Source organism: Oncorhynchus kisutch, unplaced genomic scaffold (assembly GCF_002021735.2).
Source record: "Oncorhynchus kisutch isolate 150728-3 unplaced genomic scaffold, Okis_V2 Okis06b-Okis10b_hom, whole genome shotgun sequence".
NCBI classification, from domain to species: Eukaryota; Metazoa; Chordata; class Actinopteri; order Salmoniformes; family Salmonidae; genus Oncorhynchus; species Oncorhynchus kisutch.
This window is the reverse complement of record NW_022261983.1, coordinates 10342391-10363350: the sequence shown is the minus strand read 5'-3', so window position 1 is coordinate 10363350 and position 20960 is coordinate 10342391. Positions and strand designations below refer to the sequence as shown.

Here is a 20960-nt window from a genome sequence, read left to right as displayed (position 1 = left end):
ACTCGTTGCCGCCTCTCCTCAAGAAATTTGTGGAGTGGTTGAAAAACGAGTTTTAATGACTCCAACCTACGTGTATGTAAACATCCGACTTCAACTGTAGAAACTACTACTGTAGATACTTCTACCCCCAAGCCATAAGACTGCTGAACAATTCATAAAATCGCCACCGGACAACTTACATTACCCCCCCAGCCTGAATTAAACATTGTATTACAGCCGGATTAAATTGAGATTGTGTATTACTGACCTACACACAATACCCCATAGTGTCAAAGTGGAATTTCGTTTTTATACATTTTGCTAAATTAATAAAATATGAAATGCTGAAATGTCAAGAGTCAATAAGTGTTCAACCCCTTTGTTATGGCAAAGCCTAAATCAGTTCAGGAGTAAACATGTACTTAACAAATCACATAATAAGTTGCATGGACTCATTCTGTGTTCAATAATAGTGGTTAACATGATTTTTGAATGACTATCCCATCTCGGTATCCCACAGCTTGTCACCTGTAAGTTCCCTCAATCGAGCACAGATTCAACCACAAAAACCAGGGAGATGTTTCAATGCCTCACAAAGAAGGGCACAGATTGGTAGATGTGTAAAATGTTAGTTTTTTAAAGCAGAAGCTGAATATCCCTTTGGGCATGGTGAAGTTATTAGGCTTTGGATGTTTTATAAATACACCTAGTTACTACAAAGATACAGGTGTCCTTCCAAACTCAGTTGCCGGAGAGGAAGGAAACTGCTCAGGGATTTCACAATGAGGCCTATGGAAATTTTAAAACAGTTAAGAGTTTAATGGTTTGATATGAGAGAACTGAGGATGGATAAACAACAAGGTAGTTACTCCACAACACTAACCTAAATGACAGAGTGGAAAGGAATCCTGTACAGAAATAAAATATTCCAAAACATGCATCCTTTTTGCAACAAGGCACTTACGTAATACTGCAAAAAATGTGGCAAAGAACTGAACTGCTTGTCCTGAATACAAAGCACCATGTTTGGGGAAAATCCAACACCGCACATCACTGAGTACCTCTCTCCATATTTTCAAGCATGGTCGTGGCTGCATCATATTGGTATGCTTGTCATCGGCAAGGACTAGGGATTTTTTTAGGATGACTAGGGATTTTTTATTAGGATGAAAACCAATGCAATACAGCTAAACACAGGCAAAAAAAACTGGTTCAGTCTGCTTTCCAAACAGACACTGGGAGATGAATTCACCTTTCAGCAGGACAATAACTGAAAACATTAAATGTTCCTGAGTGTACTAGTAACAGTTTTGACTTAAATCATTTTTAAAGATATATGGCAAGACTTTGAAAATGGCGGTCTAGAAAAGATCAACATCCAACTTGGTAGAGCTTGAAGAATTTAAAGAATAATGGGCAAATATTGTACAATTCAGCTGTGTAAATCTCTTCGACTTACCCAGAAAGGCGTTTCTAACATGTATTGACTCAGGGGTGTGAATACTTATATAGTCAAGATATATTCGTGTTTTATTTTGCATTTGTAATAAATGGTCCGAATTTCTACCACCTTGGTATTAGTTTTATTTTATTATCATTGACCAAAAATTACAATTAAATCCAGTTTAATCCTATTTAACACAACAAAAAGTGGAAAACGTCAAGGGGTGTGAACACTTTCTGAAGGCACAGACAGTTTTGTTCTACTGTTTGATCATTAGCCAGCTTTTGACATTCTTTTCAAATGAAGTTATGGTCAGGGTGGCTATACAGTATATAGGACATTATTTTACATTCTTTGTTCATAAAATATAACAAGAGGAATAAAGTGGAGATACAACATAACAGTATTGCAAACCCATGAGCCATTCTGTTCTCAAGTATACTACATTAGCTTAGCACCTAAATATGACAACAAACTTTTCTATAAACGCCTCTCCCTCCCCACCCAGTGGCACATATACTTTCTGAAAGACTGCTTAGATGTACTGTAGGCTACTTGACTATGAGAGAAATGGTTGATGTTGGGGATTGAAGTCTAAGCCCAAGATAAAGGGGCTCAGTGAATGTGGTGTGGAATGCGTACAGGTGGGTCAGTTTGTCAGACTCCGAGGAGATGTTGTAGAAGGACAGGATGCCGGCCGGCCAGTCCAGAAGCACCCCTATTCTATAGGACTCATTTGATTTGATTTCAGGGAGCCGTAAATTGTGAATAATTTTTTTATGCTGGGCATGGAACTTATCCTTTGAGGCGTACAAAGTCCAAGAAACAGCATTCTGTCCCAGCGTTACATTGTCACCAGCTCCTTTCCTCTCTAATCTCTTGTAGGCCATGCCTATATGTACGTCGTGTAGACACTCAACCTCCAGGTAATGACGCCCGCAGAGGCCCTCCTTGCACAGCACCTGGTTGCATTTATCGAACCGCTCATGGGTGCTGGGATAGTTCTTCTGCTCCTTCTTCTGGCGCGTCACCTTCCTGTTTCCCTCAGACAGGGACAGGAAACCATTTGCTGTGCTGGGGTCTAGTGTGAGCTCACTGGCATCTGAAATGTCTTTAGATTAGAGTCAGAAAAATAAAGAATTTCAATTCTCCTCATATCCTAAAGAAAAAGCTTTAGTTTGCAGCCAAGTATTCTAATGTAACAACTGTGTTTGTACAGGTGGTAGTACCACATGTGTTATTACTTAGGCTTAATGTTCAGGAAAGTTTCATCAATAATGATCCATGGTTAATTACTCACATTTCCTCAGACCTTGTTTCCTTCTATTCTCTTCTCGGTAGTCCACCCTGAAAAACACAAAGCACATCTTCAAATCTGTGTAGTTGACCAATAAACTTAGATTTGATTCAAATTAGAACTAGCAGCACCCACCCTTGCGGGTAGTAAATCATTGAAAATGAAAAAATTAGATTCCCCCTCCTGCAAATCAAAAGCGTGTTTATCTGTTCAGCTTTTTAGTCTCTGGATATACCACGAATAACCTCAATTCCGAAGCATTTATAAAACTGCCATATTTCCTGAGGACCTGCTTTCCCTTGGAAATGTTTTGACATCGGCCTAACATGAACCCTTGTTATCTAAACGTATAGTAGGCTAGGGCCGGCTAAGAATTGTTTTTGTTCCTGCATGTCAGTTTATCACATCCAAGGTGGGACTGTAGGCTATATTTCCCCCACTCCAGTGTGGGCTGACTAATCTACCAGCTCATGTTTGTTGCTATGCTTTAGGCCTACAGCTTATTCGATTCTTTATGAGCTTTGCTTTATTGGACATCATTATGTGAAAGGATTTGAGGTTTAGTGGGCAGCTACATGTGAAATGCAGTTGTTGATATGTGAAGTGGACACCTTTGATCTTCTACACCTGTTTTGCAGAGCCATACAGTTTGGTCTGAGGTTTTTACCAAAAGCATTATGATGTATTTATTATCATGCATTTACATTTTATTTTATTTTTTTTATTTCACCTTTATTTAACCAGGTAGGCTAGTTGAGAACAAGTTCTCATTTGCAACTGCGACCTGGCCAAGATAAAGCATAGCAGTGTGAGCATACAACAAAGAGTTACACATGGAGTAAACAATTAACAAGTCAATAACACAGTAGAAAACGAAGGGGGGGTCTATATACAATGTGTGCAAAAGGCATGAGGAGGTAGGCAAATAATTACAATTTTGCAGATTAACACTGGAGTGATAAAAGATCAGATGGTCATGTACAGGTAGAGATATTGGTGTGCAGAAGAGCAGAAAAGTAAATAAATAGAAACAGTACGGGGATGAGGTAGGTGAAAAGGGTGGGCTATTTACCAATAGACTATGTACAGCTGCAGCGATCGGTTAGCTGCTCAGATAGCTGATGTTTGAAGTTGGTGAGGGAGATAAAAGTCTCCAACTTCAGCGATTTTTGCAATTCGTTCCAGTCACAGGCAGCAGAGTACTGGAACGAAAGGCGGCCAAATGAGGTGTTGGCTTTAGGGATGATCAGTGAGATACACCTGACATAAAACACACCAGATTCAACTAATTGAGGGCCTGATGACTAGTTGACAAGTTGAATCAGGTGTGGTTGTCCAGAGCTACAATAAAAATGTGTACTGTTGGTGGTACTGGAGGACTGGCGTTGGGAACCACTGCTCTAGATCACGTTAAACCGTCCAACCAGCTCTGCTAGAGCGAGTAAAACAGTCAAAATGAGGTGTCCTTTTATTTGTTTCTGGAAGTAGCTCCCGTGTGGTTAAGTTGGTAGAGCATGGCACTTGCAACACCAAGGTTGTGGGTTTGATTCCCACAGGGGACCCGTGTGAAAATGTATGCACACTCACCTCTGCTAAATGACTCAAATGTAATGTCAATGTAGTAGCTAGCCAGTTAGCTTGGGTGCTTGACTGCGGTTGTGAGGTCAGAATGCTCAGATTAACCCTACTCCCCGGACTGAGGGTCCGGTGTGCATTCTGAACTCAAAGAGCAAAACATTCTGAATTTACATACGGACAATCTGACAACACCTTGAATTTAAGAATGACCCAGAGCGCACTGACACACTGGAGGCGGTTTATGAACACATCCCCAAATTGGCCTACAAATGCATTGTGACAGCATGGTATCCCAGGGATATGGGACACTCCAAAACACACACACAAAATGAAAATAACAATACAAAAACCAGCTAAATATAAAGTGGCCAGTGCCATGAAACAGGGTGACATGCTTGTTTTGAGGCTAAAATGAAGGAAATCGTTGGAAAATTGTTGTAGGAGATCTGCCCACAGTAAAGTGGCTTATGGTATTAGAATATAGACGGTCTAATCAATCGTCTTTTGATTCATTGTTAGTATTCTATTTTATAGCATATTGAGTGAAAATACCAATCTAACTCACTCCAGCTTCTCCAGCTCAGACGGGAAATCCACAAGGTCTCCTAAGGGATTGTAGCTCAGATCCAGCTCTTTCATCTGAAAGGGGTTTGACCTTAAAACTAAGGCGAGAAATGAAGACCCTTTCTTTGTGATCAGACATCCAGATAGCCTGCAAAAGACAATAGGAAAAATAAGTCTAGAAAAATAGCAGAAACAAATTCAACTAGCAGTTTAATGAGGCAAACCCTTCAAATGTGTCATATTGCTTTATTTGGTACTTCTTTACAAACCTCAGTGTCTGCAGCTTACAACAAGCACACGCGAGAAACGCCACCCCCAGGTCCGTAAGGTCATTACAGCTGAGGTCCAAGGTCAGAAGTTTCGAGGTGGAAACAGTCAGAACCTTGCAGAGCTCATTGACACCTCGATGTCCCACATGATTGTGGCGTAGATTCAGGGTTTCCACCTTGCAGTTGGGGTTCCGCAGCCCACAGCAGAGTCGGATCACCCCTTCATCTCCCAGGTTGTTGTGGCCCAGGTCCAAGACTGTAAGACGGGAATTCTCAGACTGGAGAACTGAGGCTACAGTTGCACACTGCAGTGTTGTGATGTCACAAAAGTTGAGCCTGTGAAAAAGATTTGAGTTCATAATTGCCATTAACAACATTTTGAAAAAGTTGAATGTGCGATATACAGTAGAAGTAGGAAGTTTATATAAATGAGTTAATGACTCCAACCTAAATGTTTTAACCACTCCTCAAATTTCTTGTTAACAAACTATAGTTTTGGTAAGTCGGTTAGGACATCTACTTTTTGCATGACAAGTAATTGTTCCAACAATTGTTTACAGACAGATTATTTCACTGTATCACAATTCCAGTGGGTCAGAAGTTTACATACACTAAGTTGACTTGGAAAATTCCAGAAAATTATGTCATGGCTTTAGAAGCTTCCGGTAGGCTAATTGACATTAGCAATTTCCAAACGCCTGAAGGTACCACGTTCATCTGTACAAACAATAGTACACAGTGTAAACACCATGGGACCACACAGCCGTCATACGGCTCAGGAAGGAGAGGCATTCTGTCTCCTAGAGATGAACGTAATTTGGTGTGAAAAGTGCAAATCAATCCCAGAACAACAGCAGCAAAGGACCTTGTGAAGATGCTGGAGGAAACAGGTACAAAAGTATCTATATCCACAGTAAATCGAGTCCTACATCGACATAACCTGAAAGGCCACTCAGTAAGGAAGAAGCCACTGCTCCAAAACCACCATAAAAAACCCAGACTACGATTTCAACTGCACATGGGGACAAAGATCGTACTTTTTGGAGAAATGTCCTCTGGTCTGATGAAACAGAAATAGAACTGTTTGGCCATAATGACCATCGTTATGTTTGGAGGAAAAAGGGGGAGGCTTGTAAGCCGAAGAACACCATCCCAACCGTGAAGCACAGGGGTGGCAGCATCATGTTGTGGGGGTGCTTTTCTACAAGAGGGGCTGGTGCACATGACAAAATAGATTGCATCATGAGAAAGGAACATTATGTGGATATTTTGAAACAACATCTCAATACATCAGTCAGGAAGTTAAAGCTTGGTTGCAAATGGACAATGACCCCAAGCATACAGCCAAAGTTGTGGCAAAATGGCTTAAGGACAACAAAGTCAAGGTATTGGAGTGACCATCACAAAGCCCTGACCTCAATCCTATAGAAAATGTGTGGGCAGAACTGAAGAAGCGTGTGCGAGCAAGGAGGCCTACAAACCTGACTCAGTTACACCAACTCTGTTAGGAGGAACGGACCAAAATTCACCCAACTTTGTGGGAAGCTTGTGGAAGGCTTCCCAAAATGTTTGACCCAAGTTAAACAATTTAAAAGCAATGCTACCAAATACTAATTGAGTGTATGTACACTTCTGACTCACTGGGAATGTGATGAAAAAAATAAAAGCTGAAAGAAATCATTCCTACTATTATTGTGACATTTCACATTCTTAAAATAAAGTGGTGATCCTAACTGACCTAAGACAGGGAATATTTACTTGGATTAAATATCAGGAATTGTGAAAAACTGAGTTTAAATGTACTTGGCTAAGGTGTATGTAAACTTCCGACTTCAACTGTAAATATGCTACACAAATAGTGATACTTACAATGCTCTGGTGCAAGACAGCAAAGCAGGAGTCAGTCTCCGAAAAGCTTCCTCAGTAGTTTTGTTATTCCTGAAGTCAAACTCTTCAGGCTTCTCTGACATAATGAACATATATGCCAGGAGAGAACACTGAAATGGAGTTGGCTGTGTGTCAGAAGGCGAGACTTGGTTGTTGTTGTCATTCTGTAGAACGGTGTGGTCCTTCAGCTGAAGCAGACAGTGGATCAAGTTGATGCATCTCTCTGGAGAGAGGTCCTTCCTTTTCAACATCTTGATATATCCGATTAACTTTTTGTTGCATTCTGAACCACTGGTTGTTTTTCCCAGAATGTCGTGAACGATTGCCCGGCTGGAGTCGTGAGAGATCCCAAAAAGGAACCGTGTGAAAAGGTCCAGGTGTCCATTTTTACTATCTAATGCCCTGTCCAGAGCACCTTTGAGAAAATCTAACAAAGTGCCCCCTTTCCTCTTTTTGATGAAGGCTTTCACTGAGTCAATCCTACCATTTTCAAATTCATGAAATGCGTACAGCGCAGCAAAGAACTCCTGAACACTTAAGTGAACAAAACAATACACTTTCTTTGGATACAGTCCATTCTCTAATTCAACAAGTTCTGTACACAGGCCAGGGCATGTAGCAGCTTCCATGACACTAATGCCACAGTTTGTCAAGTCCTGTTCTGTAAAGAGCACGTTTTGATTGTCCAGGTTCTGATACGCTAGCTTTCCCAATTTCACAATGTCGTCTTTGTTTGACATCAAAGAAAGTTGTTTCCCCGGTGTTGGTCCATGCTTCTCGAAACTGATACTTGTTTGGATCTTAATGTAATGCATGTACATTTCAGAGAGGGTTGTGGGCAAAGATCGAGGCTTTGACCCACTCTTGCTGTCTTTACTCAGTATATCCTGAAGCACAGTTACTGCCATCCAGCAGAACACCGGTACATGGCACATGATGTAGAGGCTCCGGGTTGCTTTTATGTCTGAGATGATGCGGCTGGCCATCTCTGGATCTCTGATGTGTTTTCTGAAGTACTCGTCCTTTTGAGCATCATTGAACCCTCTGATCTCTGTAACTCGATGACAATACTCTCTGGGGATCTGATTGGCCGCTACTGGACGGGAGGTTATCCAGAGGAGAGCCCCAGGGAGAAGACGGCCAGTGATGAGGTTTGTAAGCAAAACGTCCAGTGAAGCAGACTCAGACACATCAGATATCAGCCTGTTTTCAATTTCACCAAACTCTAGTGGCAGTTGGCTCTCATCCAGGCCGTCAAGGATGAACAAAACCTTATGTTCATCATACATTTTCCTAACGTTTATGTCTTTAAGTTGAGGGTAGAAGAGCTGAAGAAGTTCATGCAGACTGTACGGGCCTTTTCTCAAATTCAGCTTCCGGAAAGATAGGAGGAATAGAAAATCTAGATCTTGATTTTCTTTTCCATTTGCCCAGTCCAAGTTGAGCTTCTGAGCTGCCACAGTTTTCCCAATGCCAGCGATTCCCTTTGTCATCACACATCTGATAGTTTCGTCTTCGGCAGGCTTGAAGAGATCTTGGAATTTTATGACAGACGCCTCAGAGTAGTCTTTGAGGTGTGCCGTCTCGGCCTGCCACACCTCGTGTTCCTTATTGATGCTGGTAGAATCACAGGTGACAATGTACAACTCTGTGTAGACTTTGTTAAGAACTGATGTGCTTTGGGTTTCAATACCCTCTAGTATGGTTTCAGACTTAATCTTCTGGCGTTTTTTGATCTCGTCTCTGATGTGAAGGATGTCTTCAAAAAGAGCATAATAAATAAATATGAAAGTGTTATTTTGGGTGAAATTAGTCTGTTTTTCTGCTCTGGGATAACAACTGAATTTGACTTACTCTGTTTCTCCTTGCTCTGGTCATACACTGGCACCTACAGGAATTAGCAAAACAGACATTTAGATTTCAAATACCCTTTCAAATACAATGTTTCAATAACATAGAGTTAATGCTGGCAACAATCCATAATCTTCTAAAGATTGTCTATAAGAAATCCCTTTCATTACCTGCTGGTCAATCATCTCCCCTCCAGGCACATGGCCTAGAGATAAAATACATGTCATAAACATCACAATAAACTAGGATAGAAGAGCAACTTACAAAGATGTATACAATTTATAAACTAGGATAGAAGAGCAACTTACAAAGATGTATACAATTTATAAACTAGGATAGAAGAGCAACTTACAAAGATGTATACAATTTATAAACTAGGATAGAAGAGCAACTTACAAAGACGTATACAATTTATAAACTAGGATAGAAGAGCAACTTACAAAGATGTATACAATTTATAAACTAGGATAGAAGAGCAACTTACAAAGATGTATACAATTTATAAAACAGTGATCCACCCATGTTTTGCCCCAAAAGTCCTGACACCTTCTCTCACCATAAATATTTGTGGTACAATTTAAATGTAAGTCCTTTCCAACTGAACAACTTGTTAGCATTGGTGCATTAACGTTGCTTCCATTAGTTGCAGTGTTTGAACACAGAGCGCCACTTGGCATCGCGTCGAGTGGTCCTCCAGCGTGGTTGGCCTTAGACAGAGATGTCACATCCATCACATTGGGTGTGTAGGGAAAGAAACAATAACATATTAGCCTCGTCACCCCATACCATAGAGATGTACTAGACAGCTCATCTTCTATCTTCAGCAATGGCCACTTCTGTGACAACAAGGCCAGAGCCATTGTGGGTTCTTTACTTCTATGAGTTTAGTGACACTTCATAAATGAACTGAATAGGATCATACCACCACCTACTGTGCTAGAGTGTAGCTGCATACTGTGCTGCAGTGTGTTTAGTCTAAACAGGTACAGAGACAAGGTTGATGATTTACTGCCACCTACAGTTACAGAATGTTCACGCAGCAGTATAATTAATTGGCTGATTCCTCCTGCTGACCTGAATGGAATTCTGTGATCCCTCCTGCTGACCTGAATGGAATTCTGTGATCCCTCCTGCTGACCTGAATGGAATTCTGTGATCCCTCCTGCTGACCTGAATGGAATTCTGTGATCCCTCCTAACACATACCAAGCCCCACCCAGTTGACTGCTCAAAATGGTGAAAGCATCAATGGCACTGCCAATTTTAAAAAAAATGTCCCATACACATTTATAGGAACGTTCAGAATCCCTGTAGCTGGAAAGAACACATCTAAAAAAGCTCCATTACCTGTTGGTCATCCATCTCCACCTTGATGGGAGTTATTGTCGGAATCTCCTCGCTCTCAATGCCTATGGAAGAAAGGCGTACATCTTTGGTGAATCATTTAACATTGACTAGAGAGAGATTAGGGGCCTTTTTTGAATCAAGATTAAGTCCATAAAATACAGAAAACATATCGGTCATCAAATTCACTGTTGTAATACAATGCACACCCAGATATTGTATTGTGAGGGGAGTTTACCGGGTATGTCATTCCATATACAATTATGCTTACATCTTTAGAAGAAAATAAATGCTGCTGAGTAAATACTATAATCAAGACTAAGCCCAAAATCCCTCCTTTACTCCTGTGTGAACTCATACATTTGAGTTATAGAGTATTAATGCCTATACTCACCTTGTTGACTTCGTCTCCGTTTACTCCGAGATTTACTGTCTTTTAGAAGTGAGGACACAATGTGACGGGCCTTTTCTCCATATTTCTTCATCAGTACTGACACAATGTCTTTCACTCCCATCATCTCAACACTCTTATCATCCATCTTCCAACACAGATGGTGTCGAAATCGTCTGAACTTCTTCGACTTCAACATTTTCAGTTTGGCCCGGACCTCTGCTTTGACCCGTTTGTAAATATCCTTTCCTGCTGACATCTGAAGACAAACACAATAAATACAAATCATTTAGAGTGCATGCACAGTCTGGGCCACAGGACCTTTCAATCCCCCATGAACATAAACATATTACTGGCAGTGGTAGACTACAGTAAAGCCCGACAACTATTAAAGCACTCCTCCACAATGAAAGTATTAGTTGGGTCGGTGGTGACGGTATTAGTTGGGTCGGTGATGACTGTATTAGTTGGGTCGGTGATGACTGTATTAGTTGGGTCGGTGATGACTGTATTAGTTGGGTCGGTGATGACTGTATTAGTTGGGTCGGTGGTGACGGTATTAGTTGGGTCGGTGGTGACGGTATTAGTTGGGTCGGTGATGACTGTATTAGTTGGGTCGGTGATGACTGTATTAGTTGGGTCGGTGGTGACGGTATTAGTTGGGTCGGTGGTGACGGTATTAGTTGGGTCGGTGATGACTGTATTAGTTGGGTCGGTGATGACTGTATTAGTTGGGTCGGTGGTGACGGTATTAGTTGGGTCGGTGGTGACTGTATTAGTTGGGTCGGTGGTGACGGTATTAGTTGGGTCGGTGGTGACTGTATTAGTTGGGTCGGTGGTGACTGTATTAGTTGGGTCGGTGGTGACTGTATTAGTTGGGTCGGTGGTGACGGTATTAGTTGGGTCGGTGGTGACGGTATTAGTTGGGTCGGTATTAGTTGGGTCGGTGGTGACTGTATTAGTTGGGTCGGTGATGACGGTATTAGTTGGGTCGGTGGTGACGGTATTAGTTGGGTCGGTGGTGACGGTATTAGTTGGGTCGGTGGTGACGGTATTAGTTGGGTCGGTGATGACGGTATTAGTTGGGTCGGTGGTGACGGTATTAGTTGGGTCGGTGGTGACGGTATTAGTTGGGTCGGTGGTGACGGTATTAGTTGGGTCGGTGATGACTGTATTAGTTGGGTCGGTGGTGACGGTATTAGTTGGGTCGGTGGTGACGGTATTAGTTGGGTCGGTGGTGACGGTATTAGTTGGGTCGGTGGTGACGGTATTAGTTGGGTCGGTGGTGACGGTATTAGTTGGGTCGGTGATGACGGTATTAGTTGGGTCGGTGATGACGGTATTAGTTGGGTCGGTGATGACGGTATTAGTTGGGTCGTGATCATAACCCAGACTGATGTCCACAATAGCCAGATCAATGCATTATTTGTTCCGATGTTAATTTAATTGCAAAACGTAAGGCCGTAACCCTGACGTGAGATGTATGCGTAACTGTCTTGATTAACTAGCACTTGTATTTCGCTTCGCCCTAATCAAATCAAATGTGGATGCTAGCAAGCATGCTAGGTATTGCTAGTTATCAATAGCCAATCCAGTAGCTGCTGGATGCTAAAGTGAGCTTCAATTGGTCAATTTATTTTATTTATTTTTATTTTACCTTTATTTAACCAGGCAAGTCAGTTAAGAACACATTCTTATTTTCAATGACGGCCTGGGAACAGTGGGTTAACTGCCTGTTCAGGGGCAGAACGACAGATTTGTACCTTGTCAGCTCGGGGGTTTGAACTCGGAACCTTCCGGTTACTAGTCCAATGCTCTAACCACTAGGCTACGCTGCCGCCCCAATAGCGCCATGATATCGCAAAGTATTTGCATGAAGTTCAGCTTTCCCCAACTTTGGTCCCACCCTGTTCACGTCGCCCAACGGTCCTCCCCCCGCTTCACTTCCCTCCATTGAAAATGAATGGGGCGATGAAACAAAGTAAAGCGTCCACATATTCAGAGTCTACAGACTGAGACCACCATCAGAAGGGGATGCAATGCCAGAACACACACCTCAACAAAATTCCAAACAAACTCTGCGTACAAGTCCTTTATTCTATTGAAATGGGTTGACAGTTGGAGAAATGGTTTGAGAATCCTAAAAAAGACGACCTATGAAAGCCAACGGTCTGATATTCTAGAACACTGCTGTGCATATGGTACATGTTTAAAAGCCTCTGCATGGTCAATCCGACCTCTGCATTGGCAGTGCAGCATCCATACTTCTTGCTCTTCCCGGAGCAGCAGAGCTGTTGTGAATGAAGTTATGAGGGAAGTGCGTTTGTGTTTATACAGGATCTCCCGCCCCCACCTACTGTCAACCAATCATGTCAATGCCGAGCTATACGGAGCCCTCTGCATTGTTACAACATTTGGGAGGCACACAGCAATGCGGTACAGAGCACAATTTGGCCTCTACGTGCCTTTGGAGGCTCCACAATTGTGTCATCCACCATAAGGAGCCTCCGATCACATTTTCAGATCAATCAGATGTCTGCATTGGACTTGCAGCATTTACAGTGATATGGCCTCTGCAGAAGTCAGGGCATTCATACTTCTTGTGCTTCGCCTTGCAGATCTGTTGTGAAGGAAGTTCTCAAGGAAGTGAGTTTGTGTTTATAGAGGTCCTCACGCCCCTCATCTGGCATCAACCAATAATGTCAATGTGGAGCTATACTGAGCCCTCCACATTGTTACAAAATTTGAGAGGCGCCTGCACAGTGATACTATGCTCAAATTGGCCTCTGCGTGCCTCTGGAAGCTACAAAATTGCATCACACCATCAAATCACATTAAACATAAAGCATAAATTGGATTACTCATGCCATTTATCTGGATAGGCAGAGACGTATTAATTACTTCTGTGATTTAATGGGATGTAAACATTTTAATGTAATTACAGCAACTATTTAAAACCTAATGAAGTGTAATTTCATATCAGTTGTTCATTGATGAGCCACTTTTATTATTTCCCCCTCCTACCAGAAATGGGCGTGTCGACGGAAGTGAAGATTTGAGAGCCTTTGCTTTTGAAATGGCGGCAAACTCTGATCGGTTGCTGAATCTCAATGTCTTGAAGAGCACTGGAGAATGTAGCCTGCAGTAGCCTCATATTCTGAACTAAATCAACTATGCTTTTAGGACTACTCTAATGGACAGTTCAAGCGAGTCTCAGAAGCCTTGTACACGTTTTAATGTCGACTAATGGAACTAAAGGATTCACTTTAATGAAGAGTTGTTCAATCCCTGCGACATTTCACTTGACCGTTTCGTAGGCGATAGCAACAATAATCCATTGATAAATCAAGTATTAACTCGAATCCAAACATAATCCTCACACTAGCGCACATAAATTACCACAAACAAGACTAAATAAACAAATAGTCTAGTATTATTGTAGCTTGTAGGCTACTAACAGTGCACCATTCGCGTCAAATGCAAGGATAGTGGTAGTTGCATTCTTACAGCCCATGCAATTTAGACAGTAGCCTAAATTAACGACAAAAAGTCATTTTATTGTCATACATAAAAGGGTTAGCAACCTACCTTCAGATTTGATGATTTCTCAAATCGTTTGTCTCTGCTGCTGTTTCACTCAACGAAAAAATTTCCATTCACATGATTGTCTGCGTTTTCTCTTCAACTGTCTCGAAATATCTCGACTAAATACCAAATCAATTGGCTTAAAGTAATAAAAACGTACTGTGGCTACCTAATTCTACGGAAAAGGACATGCGTGTTATTGTTTCTTTCTGCAAAAACCAATGGTAACGTGTCGCCTTCGGTTTCAATAGAACTGCCTCCTCGTTGTGAGTGTGAAAGTCAGTCCCTCCCTTCCCTCATTCTCAGAAATGTGCATTTAATAAGTAATACATTTGTTCCCCGTTGAAAGCAGGCTTTTAAAAAATATAATAAAGAAATATAAAAGTGTGTATGTGTGTATATATATATATATATATATATCATCATTGAAAATCTTAACTGACTTATCTAGTTAAATCAAGAAACTAAAAAAATCGAAATCTCTTGGAAACAGAACACTCCCTTCCTGAGTGGTATGATGGCTACACAGTCCCATAGTGTTTATACTTGTTTGTTCAGATGAATGTGGTACCTTCAGGCGTTTGGAAATTGCTCCCAAGGATGGACCAGACTTGTAGAGGTCTCCAAAAAAAAATTCTGATTTCTTTTGATTTTCCCATGATATATATATATATATATATATATATATAGGGTAAAGACCTTGTGCTTTTGCGGCACAGTCGATAGCGCGCCGGACCTGCTCCCTGCTGTTTCATTACACTGGTGTCAGAAGTGGGATTTGTGGTGGGGGGCTGTGTAGCGACCCGCACAGACAGCTGTGTGTTATGTGTTAGGCTAGTAGGTGGTTGTGTTGTACTTACCAGTACCCAGTGTTCGCGGGGTCCGACATGCCAATCAACCTGCTATCTGCCAATCACGGGATTGCCTGGAATGTTCTGATGCTGGGCATCCTGATGGTTGGCGGAGTGGCGTGGAAGGGGGTTGGGGGTTGGGCAGTTAAGACCAGGTTTAGCCTTTGTTCTCTCTCTTACGTCTGGATTTCACAAGAGAAGGTCACGATTGGCTTGTGGGTTCTTTCATTTATTTGGCGTGGGCTACGGCCAAACAGTAGCCTGTGTAAAGTTGGTTTAATAAAACGTCAATTCGTAAACTCAACCCTCTGTCTGGACAATTGTTCCTTTATGATCTAGTCAGGTCATTACAATATATACAGTTGAAGTCGGAAGTTTACATACATGTAGGTTCGAGTCATTAAAAATCGTTTTTCAACCACTCCACAAATTTCTTGTTCGCAAACTATAGTTTTGGCAAGTCGGTTAAGACATCTACTTGGACACAAGTATTTTCCAACGATTGTTTACATACAGATTATTTCACTTATAATTCACTGTGTCACAATTCCAGTGGGTTAGAAGTTTACATACATTAAATTGACTGTGCCTTTAAACAGCTTGGAAAAATCCCAGAATATGATGTCATGGCTTTAGAAGCTTCTGATAGGCTAATTGACATCATTTGAGTCATTTGGAGGTGTCCCTGTGGATGTATTTCAAGGCCGACCTTCAAAACTTAGTGCCTCTTTTGCTTAACGTCATGGGAAAATCAAAAGAAATCAGAAAAAAAAATTGGAGACCTCTACAAGTCTGGTCCATCCTTGGGAGCAATTTCCAAACGCCTGAAGGTACCACATTCATCTGAACAAACAAGTATAAACACTATGGGACTGTGTAGCCATCATACCACTCAGGAAGGGAGTGTTCTGTTTCCAAGAGATTTCGATTTTTTTAGTTTCTTGATTTAACTAGATAAGTCAGTTAAGATTTTCAATGATAGGTTTACTGCCTGTCCAGGGGTAGAACAACAGATTTGTACCTTGTCAGTTCGGGGATTTGAACTTGCAACCTTTCGGTTACTCGGTTACTCAACACTCTAACCACTAGGCTACCCTGCTGCCCCATACTTTGGTGCGAAAAGTGCAAATCAATCCCAGAACAACAACACCAAAGGACCTTGTGAAGATGCTGGAGGAAACAGGTACAAATGTATGTATACCCACAGTAAAACAAGTCCTATATCGACATAACCTGAAAGGCCACTCAGCAAGGAAGAAGCCACTGCTCCAAAACCGCTATAAAAAAGCCAGATTACAGTTTGCAACTGCACATGGGGACAAAGATCGTACTTTTTGGAGAAATGTCCTCAGGTCTGATGAAACAGATATAGAACTGTTTGGCCATAATGACCAACTTTATGTTTGGAGGAAAAAGGGGGAGGCTTGTAAGCCGAAGAACACCATCCCAACCGTGAAGCACAGGGTGGTAGCATCATGTTGTGGGGGTGCTTTGCTGCAGGAGAGACTGGTGCACTTCACAAAATAAATGGCATGGGAAATTATGTGGATATATTGAAGCAACATCTCAAGACATCAGTCAGGAAGTTAAAGCTTGGTCGCAAATGGGTCTTCCAAATGGACGATGACCCCAAGCATACTTCCAAAGTTGTGGCAAAATGGTTTAAGGACAACCGAGTCAAGGTATTAGAGTGGCCATCACAAAGCCCTGACCTCAATCCTATAGAACATTTGTGGGCAGAACTGAAAAAAACATGTGCGAGTAAGGAGGCCTACTAACCTGACTCCGTTACACCAGCTCTGTCAGAAGGATTTTTCCAAAAGTTTCCAAACTTATTGTGGGAAGCTTGTGGAAGGCTACACGAAACGTTTGACCCAAATTAAACAATTTAAAGGCAATGCTACCAAATACTAATAGAGTGTATGTAAACTTCTGACCCACTGGGAATGTGATGAAAGAAATAAATGCTGAAATAAACCACTCTACTATTATTCTGACACTCACATTCTTAAAATGAAGTGGTGATCCTAACTGACCTAAGACAGGGAATTTTTACTAGGATTAAATGTCAGTAATTGTGAAAAACAAAGTTTAAATGTATTTGGCTATGGTATATGTAAACTTCCGACTTCAACTGTATATAAAAGACTAGGTCTTAACCAAATAGGCCTATCTTTAATATGCTACCCCTACCTTGTCACACACAACAGAACTGATTGTCTCGAATGCATTAAGAAGGAAAGAAATTCCACAAATTAAACAAGGCACACCTGTTAATTGAAATGCATCCCAGGTGACTACCTCATGAAGCTGGTTGAGAGAATGCCAAGAGTGTGCAAAGCTTTCATCAAGGAAAAGGGTGGCTACTTTGAAGAATCTACAATATACAATTAGTTTAACACTTTTTTTGGTTACTACATGATTCCATATGTGTTATTTCATAGTTTTGATGTCTTCACTATTATTCTACAATGTAGAAATGTGTGTCCAAACCTTTGACTGGTCCTGTAGATATATATATATATATATATGTAGACATGGATATATATATATATATATATATATATATCCATCAATGCAATCAGTACTAGGCTACATCACAAGAAACATGCACAGTTAAACAGAATTGAAAAATTAAATACATCTACATTTTTAAATCAACCTAAAACAATTACTCAGATTACACATAAATACATGTTTTAACCCCATTTATTAGCTGTGCCCCAATTACACACAAGCTTTAATTACATTCTCCCCTTCAATTTCAGTTCTCAACAGTCACTTAAACAGGTACAATGGCCAGGGATTAAGATCATTATTTTATTTGCATTAAGTCAGTTTTACAGAATGTTTTTCAATGTTCACTCAAAATCAAAGTCAATAGTCTGGTTCAAAATGAAGGTTCAAATAAATCAATTATTAAAAGTTCAATTAAGTCAAAAAATAAACCTGAAATAAAATCATCACCTTAACCCACCTTAACAAACCAAAGAGACTGTCATTAATTAAGCATTAAGCCCCGAGGGGGTTTGGTATACGGCCAATATAACATGGCTAAGGGCTGTTCTTATGCAACAGGGAGTGTCTGGATACACCCCTTAGCCGTGGTATATTGGCCATGTACCACACACCCTCAAGGTGTCTTATTGCTATTATAAACTGGTTACCAACGTAATTAGAAGAGTTAAAAGTAATCTTTTTTCATACCCGTGGTTTATTGTCTGACAGACTACGGCTTTCAGCCAATCAGCATTTAGGGCTTGAATCACCCAGTTTATAATAATCAATATATCACACAAATAATAGAATGATACACATCTATCAAATCACCATCAAATTTTTAAAAACTGCTTCAAAGCAATGATCCAAATTTAAGGCTGTGGTTTTAAAGTACCAATGCAGCCATTTTCATATTTTATATCAATATCAAATCATTTCTAGGTAACAATTAAGCAACTTACTATAATAGCCCCATTCAAATGGGCAAAAAACAGCTTTAAGCAAAAAACTATCTCAAGCAACAATTTTGCTAGGACTGTCGGAGTGGTCTGAGTGGAGATGGGAAAACTTCAAACTAACTTATTGACAGAGAGGTTTGGAATTCTCTTCTCTTATTTGTCTATTAACCAATTTACCGCATGGTGATGTCACAATGGAGAGCCAAAACTCCCACCCATGCAAACCTGCTGATTAGAAGGTCCTGTGTAGATTGTATTTTCAACCACTAATTATCAGGAAATAACAGTGATACAATTTTTCATACTTTTACATGAGCTGTTAGTTTCATACAATGTGATACAAAAATGAGGAACAACAATTTTACCCCCTTTTCATGTATCCAATTGTTAGTAGTTACTGTCTTATCTCATCGCTACAACTCCTGTACGGGCTCGGGAGAGATGAAGGTCGACAGCGATGCATCCTCCGAAACACAAACCAACCAAGCCGCACTGCTTCTTAACACAGCGCAGCCGTGTCGGAGGAAACACTGTGCACTTGGCGACCTGGTTAGCATGCATTGCACCCGGCCCGCCACAGGAGTCGCTAGTGCGCGATGAGACAAGGACATCCCTACCGGCCAAACCTTCCCTAATCTGGACGACGCTAGGCCAATTGTGCGTCGCCCCACGGACCTCCCAGTCACGGCCAGCTGCGACAGAGCCTGGGCGCAAACCCAGAGTCTCTGGTGGCACAGCCAGCACTGTGATGCAGTGCCCTAGACCACTGCGCCACCCGGGAGTCCGGAACAACAGAGTTTTGACTGCACTGGGCCTTTAAGGCTGCAGAAAAAGGTAAACACCTCTAAGACAGCTGAATGTCTGGGTATGGATACTTACTGCAACAATGAAACACAAAGACAATATTCAATAGTCACAAAACACAACCAGAGAGATATGTGAAAAAGTACATTCAAAAGTATAAGGACAATGAAACAGATACGGCTCACTGCAGTACCTCCCAAGGCTCAGTCCAGACTCCAAGTCCCTGGAAGACAAACAGAGAGAAACTGTTACCTTTATGTATGTGTGTGTGTGTGTCCTATAGCATCATCAGCACTGTCCATGTGATTGGCAGAGGCATAATACGCACAGCTGATTGGACCGATGGTGACGGGATTAAGGGGGACGGAACTGGAGATGGAACGGGATCTCCTTCGTCTGGAACACAACTGTGGGGGGGGAAAATGTTTTAGAAGGGTAAGAGAGTACTGTACCAGTAGACTAGAGAGAGAGACACTAGAGAGGGAGAGAGAGAGAGAGAGAGAGAGAGAGAGAGAGAGAGAAAAATTTAAGTGGAAGACAGAGGCTGATGAAGAGTCCATGGCCAGTATTCACAAAGGATCTGACGAGTGCTGATCAAGGATCAGGTTACACCTCTAATTCACCACAATCTAAAAGGCCAAACTGATCCGAAATCAGCTCTCCTACTCTGCGACGCTTTGTGAATGTGGGCCCACGACTCACTGGAGTGCAGGAGGAGCTCCTCTGGTCACACAGGCTGAGGCTGCAGTGCAGGAAAACGTCCCGGTAGTCTCCCTGGAACAGAAACAGCAGTGCAGAGAAACGCGCTTCGAGTGATGAGCCACTCTCCTCCACCCTCACCTGGGTACGATCACTAGGACATCTGGGGAACAGAGAGGGAGGGCCAGGGTTTAACTTGCACACAGCTACAAAAATACACAAACAGATAAATGGGACCTGATGCCTGTCTGCTTTGCATTCATATCAGCATTATTATTATTTTTGGGATGTAAGGCCCATGGGGTGTACTTGTACATTAAGTTGCCTCATGCTACAGAAACAGGAAGTAGGCTCCTGTCCTATGGGCCGTTCTGGCTCGGACAAGTCACTTACAAAATAACAGACATATAGCCAAGAACAAACAAACACACACACTTACAGGCCGTCATTGTAAATAATAATTTATTCTTAACTTACTTTCTGAAGGGATTTTCCTTTTTCAGTCTATTAACTATAAAGAAGCATAAATACTTGTTCTGAATGATGAAATATCTCATAGGGTCATCAGGGTTGGGGGAGTGAGTGGCGTAGCAGTTGTCCAGGACAACCACAAATCGCTCCGTCTCCGTCTCGTTGACGGACACACCCACATGCAGAACAGAGCCCAGTGGCAGAGTGACCCTCTGACCCGCAGGGTAAGGCTCTGTGTAGTTGGAGTTGTGGTACAGAGACATGGAGGCTGACGCCTTGGAGCCAATACCTGAAACTCCACCTTCCACCCTGGTGCCAAGAGAACAAACCAAGACAAATGTTATTTTATTTAACCTTTATTTAACCAGGTAGGCTGGTTGAGAACACCTTTATTTAACCAGGTAGGCTAGTTGAGAACACCTTTATTTAACCAGGTAGGCTAGTTGAGAACACCTTTATTTAACCAGGTAGGCTAGTTGAGAACACCTT

At 41.6% G+C, this 20960-nt stretch overlaps 2 protein-coding genes across 9 annotated transcripts in view; both read right to left on the bottom strand.

Moving 5' to 3' along the window:
• Positions 1-773: 773 nt before the first annotated feature.
• LOC109876355 (NACHT, LRR and PYD domains-containing protein 3) lies at positions 774-14527 on the bottom strand. 7 transcript variants are annotated; one of them, XM_020468781.2, is made up of 11 exons: positions 14192-14520; positions 10607-10862; positions 10216-10277; positions 9426-9576; positions 9040-9074; positions 8873-8906; positions 7001-8777; positions 5132-5467; positions 4864-5010; positions 2724-2770; positions 774-2525 (listed from the first exon to the last, which is right to left on the bottom strand). In XM_020468781.2, the coding sequence occupies exons 2-11, from the start codon at positions 10860-10862 to the stop codon at positions 1975-1977; spliced, it is 3396 nt and encodes a 1131-aa protein (XP_020324370.2). In that variant the 5' UTR covers positions 14192-14520; the 3' UTR covers positions 774-1974. The 7 variants fall into 7 exon arrangements, 5 of the variants coding, with proteins under 5 accessions (XP_020324370.2, XP_031669760.1, XP_031669761.1 ...); XM_031813900.1 differs by having other exon boundaries at positions 1434-2534; positions 14192-14519; XM_031813901.1 differs by lacking the exon at positions 14192-14520 and having other exon boundaries at positions 1434-2534; positions 9426-9943; positions 9976-10277; positions 10607-10668.
• A 3203-nt stretch (positions 14528-17730) lies between these two features.
• Positions 17731-20960, bottom strand: part of LOC109876354 (deleted in malignant brain tumors 1 protein) — a 28975-nt gene continuing 25745 nt past the window's right edge. Inside the window, exons 12-15 of one of the 2 annotated variants that reach the window (XM_031814412.1) lie at positions 20478-20780; positions 20004-20163; positions 19630-19708; positions 17731-19524 (exon numbers count right to left, since the gene is read on the bottom strand). In XM_031814412.1, coding sequence (XP_031670272.1) covers positions 19505-19524; positions 19630-19708; positions 20004-20163; positions 20478-20780 — 562 coding nt within the window. In that variant the 3' untranslated portion in view covers positions 17731-19504. The remainder of the gene's footprint in view (positions 19525-19629; positions 19709-20003; positions 20164-20477; positions 20781-20960) is intronic. The other variant, XM_020468778.2, reaches the window with a different exon arrangement.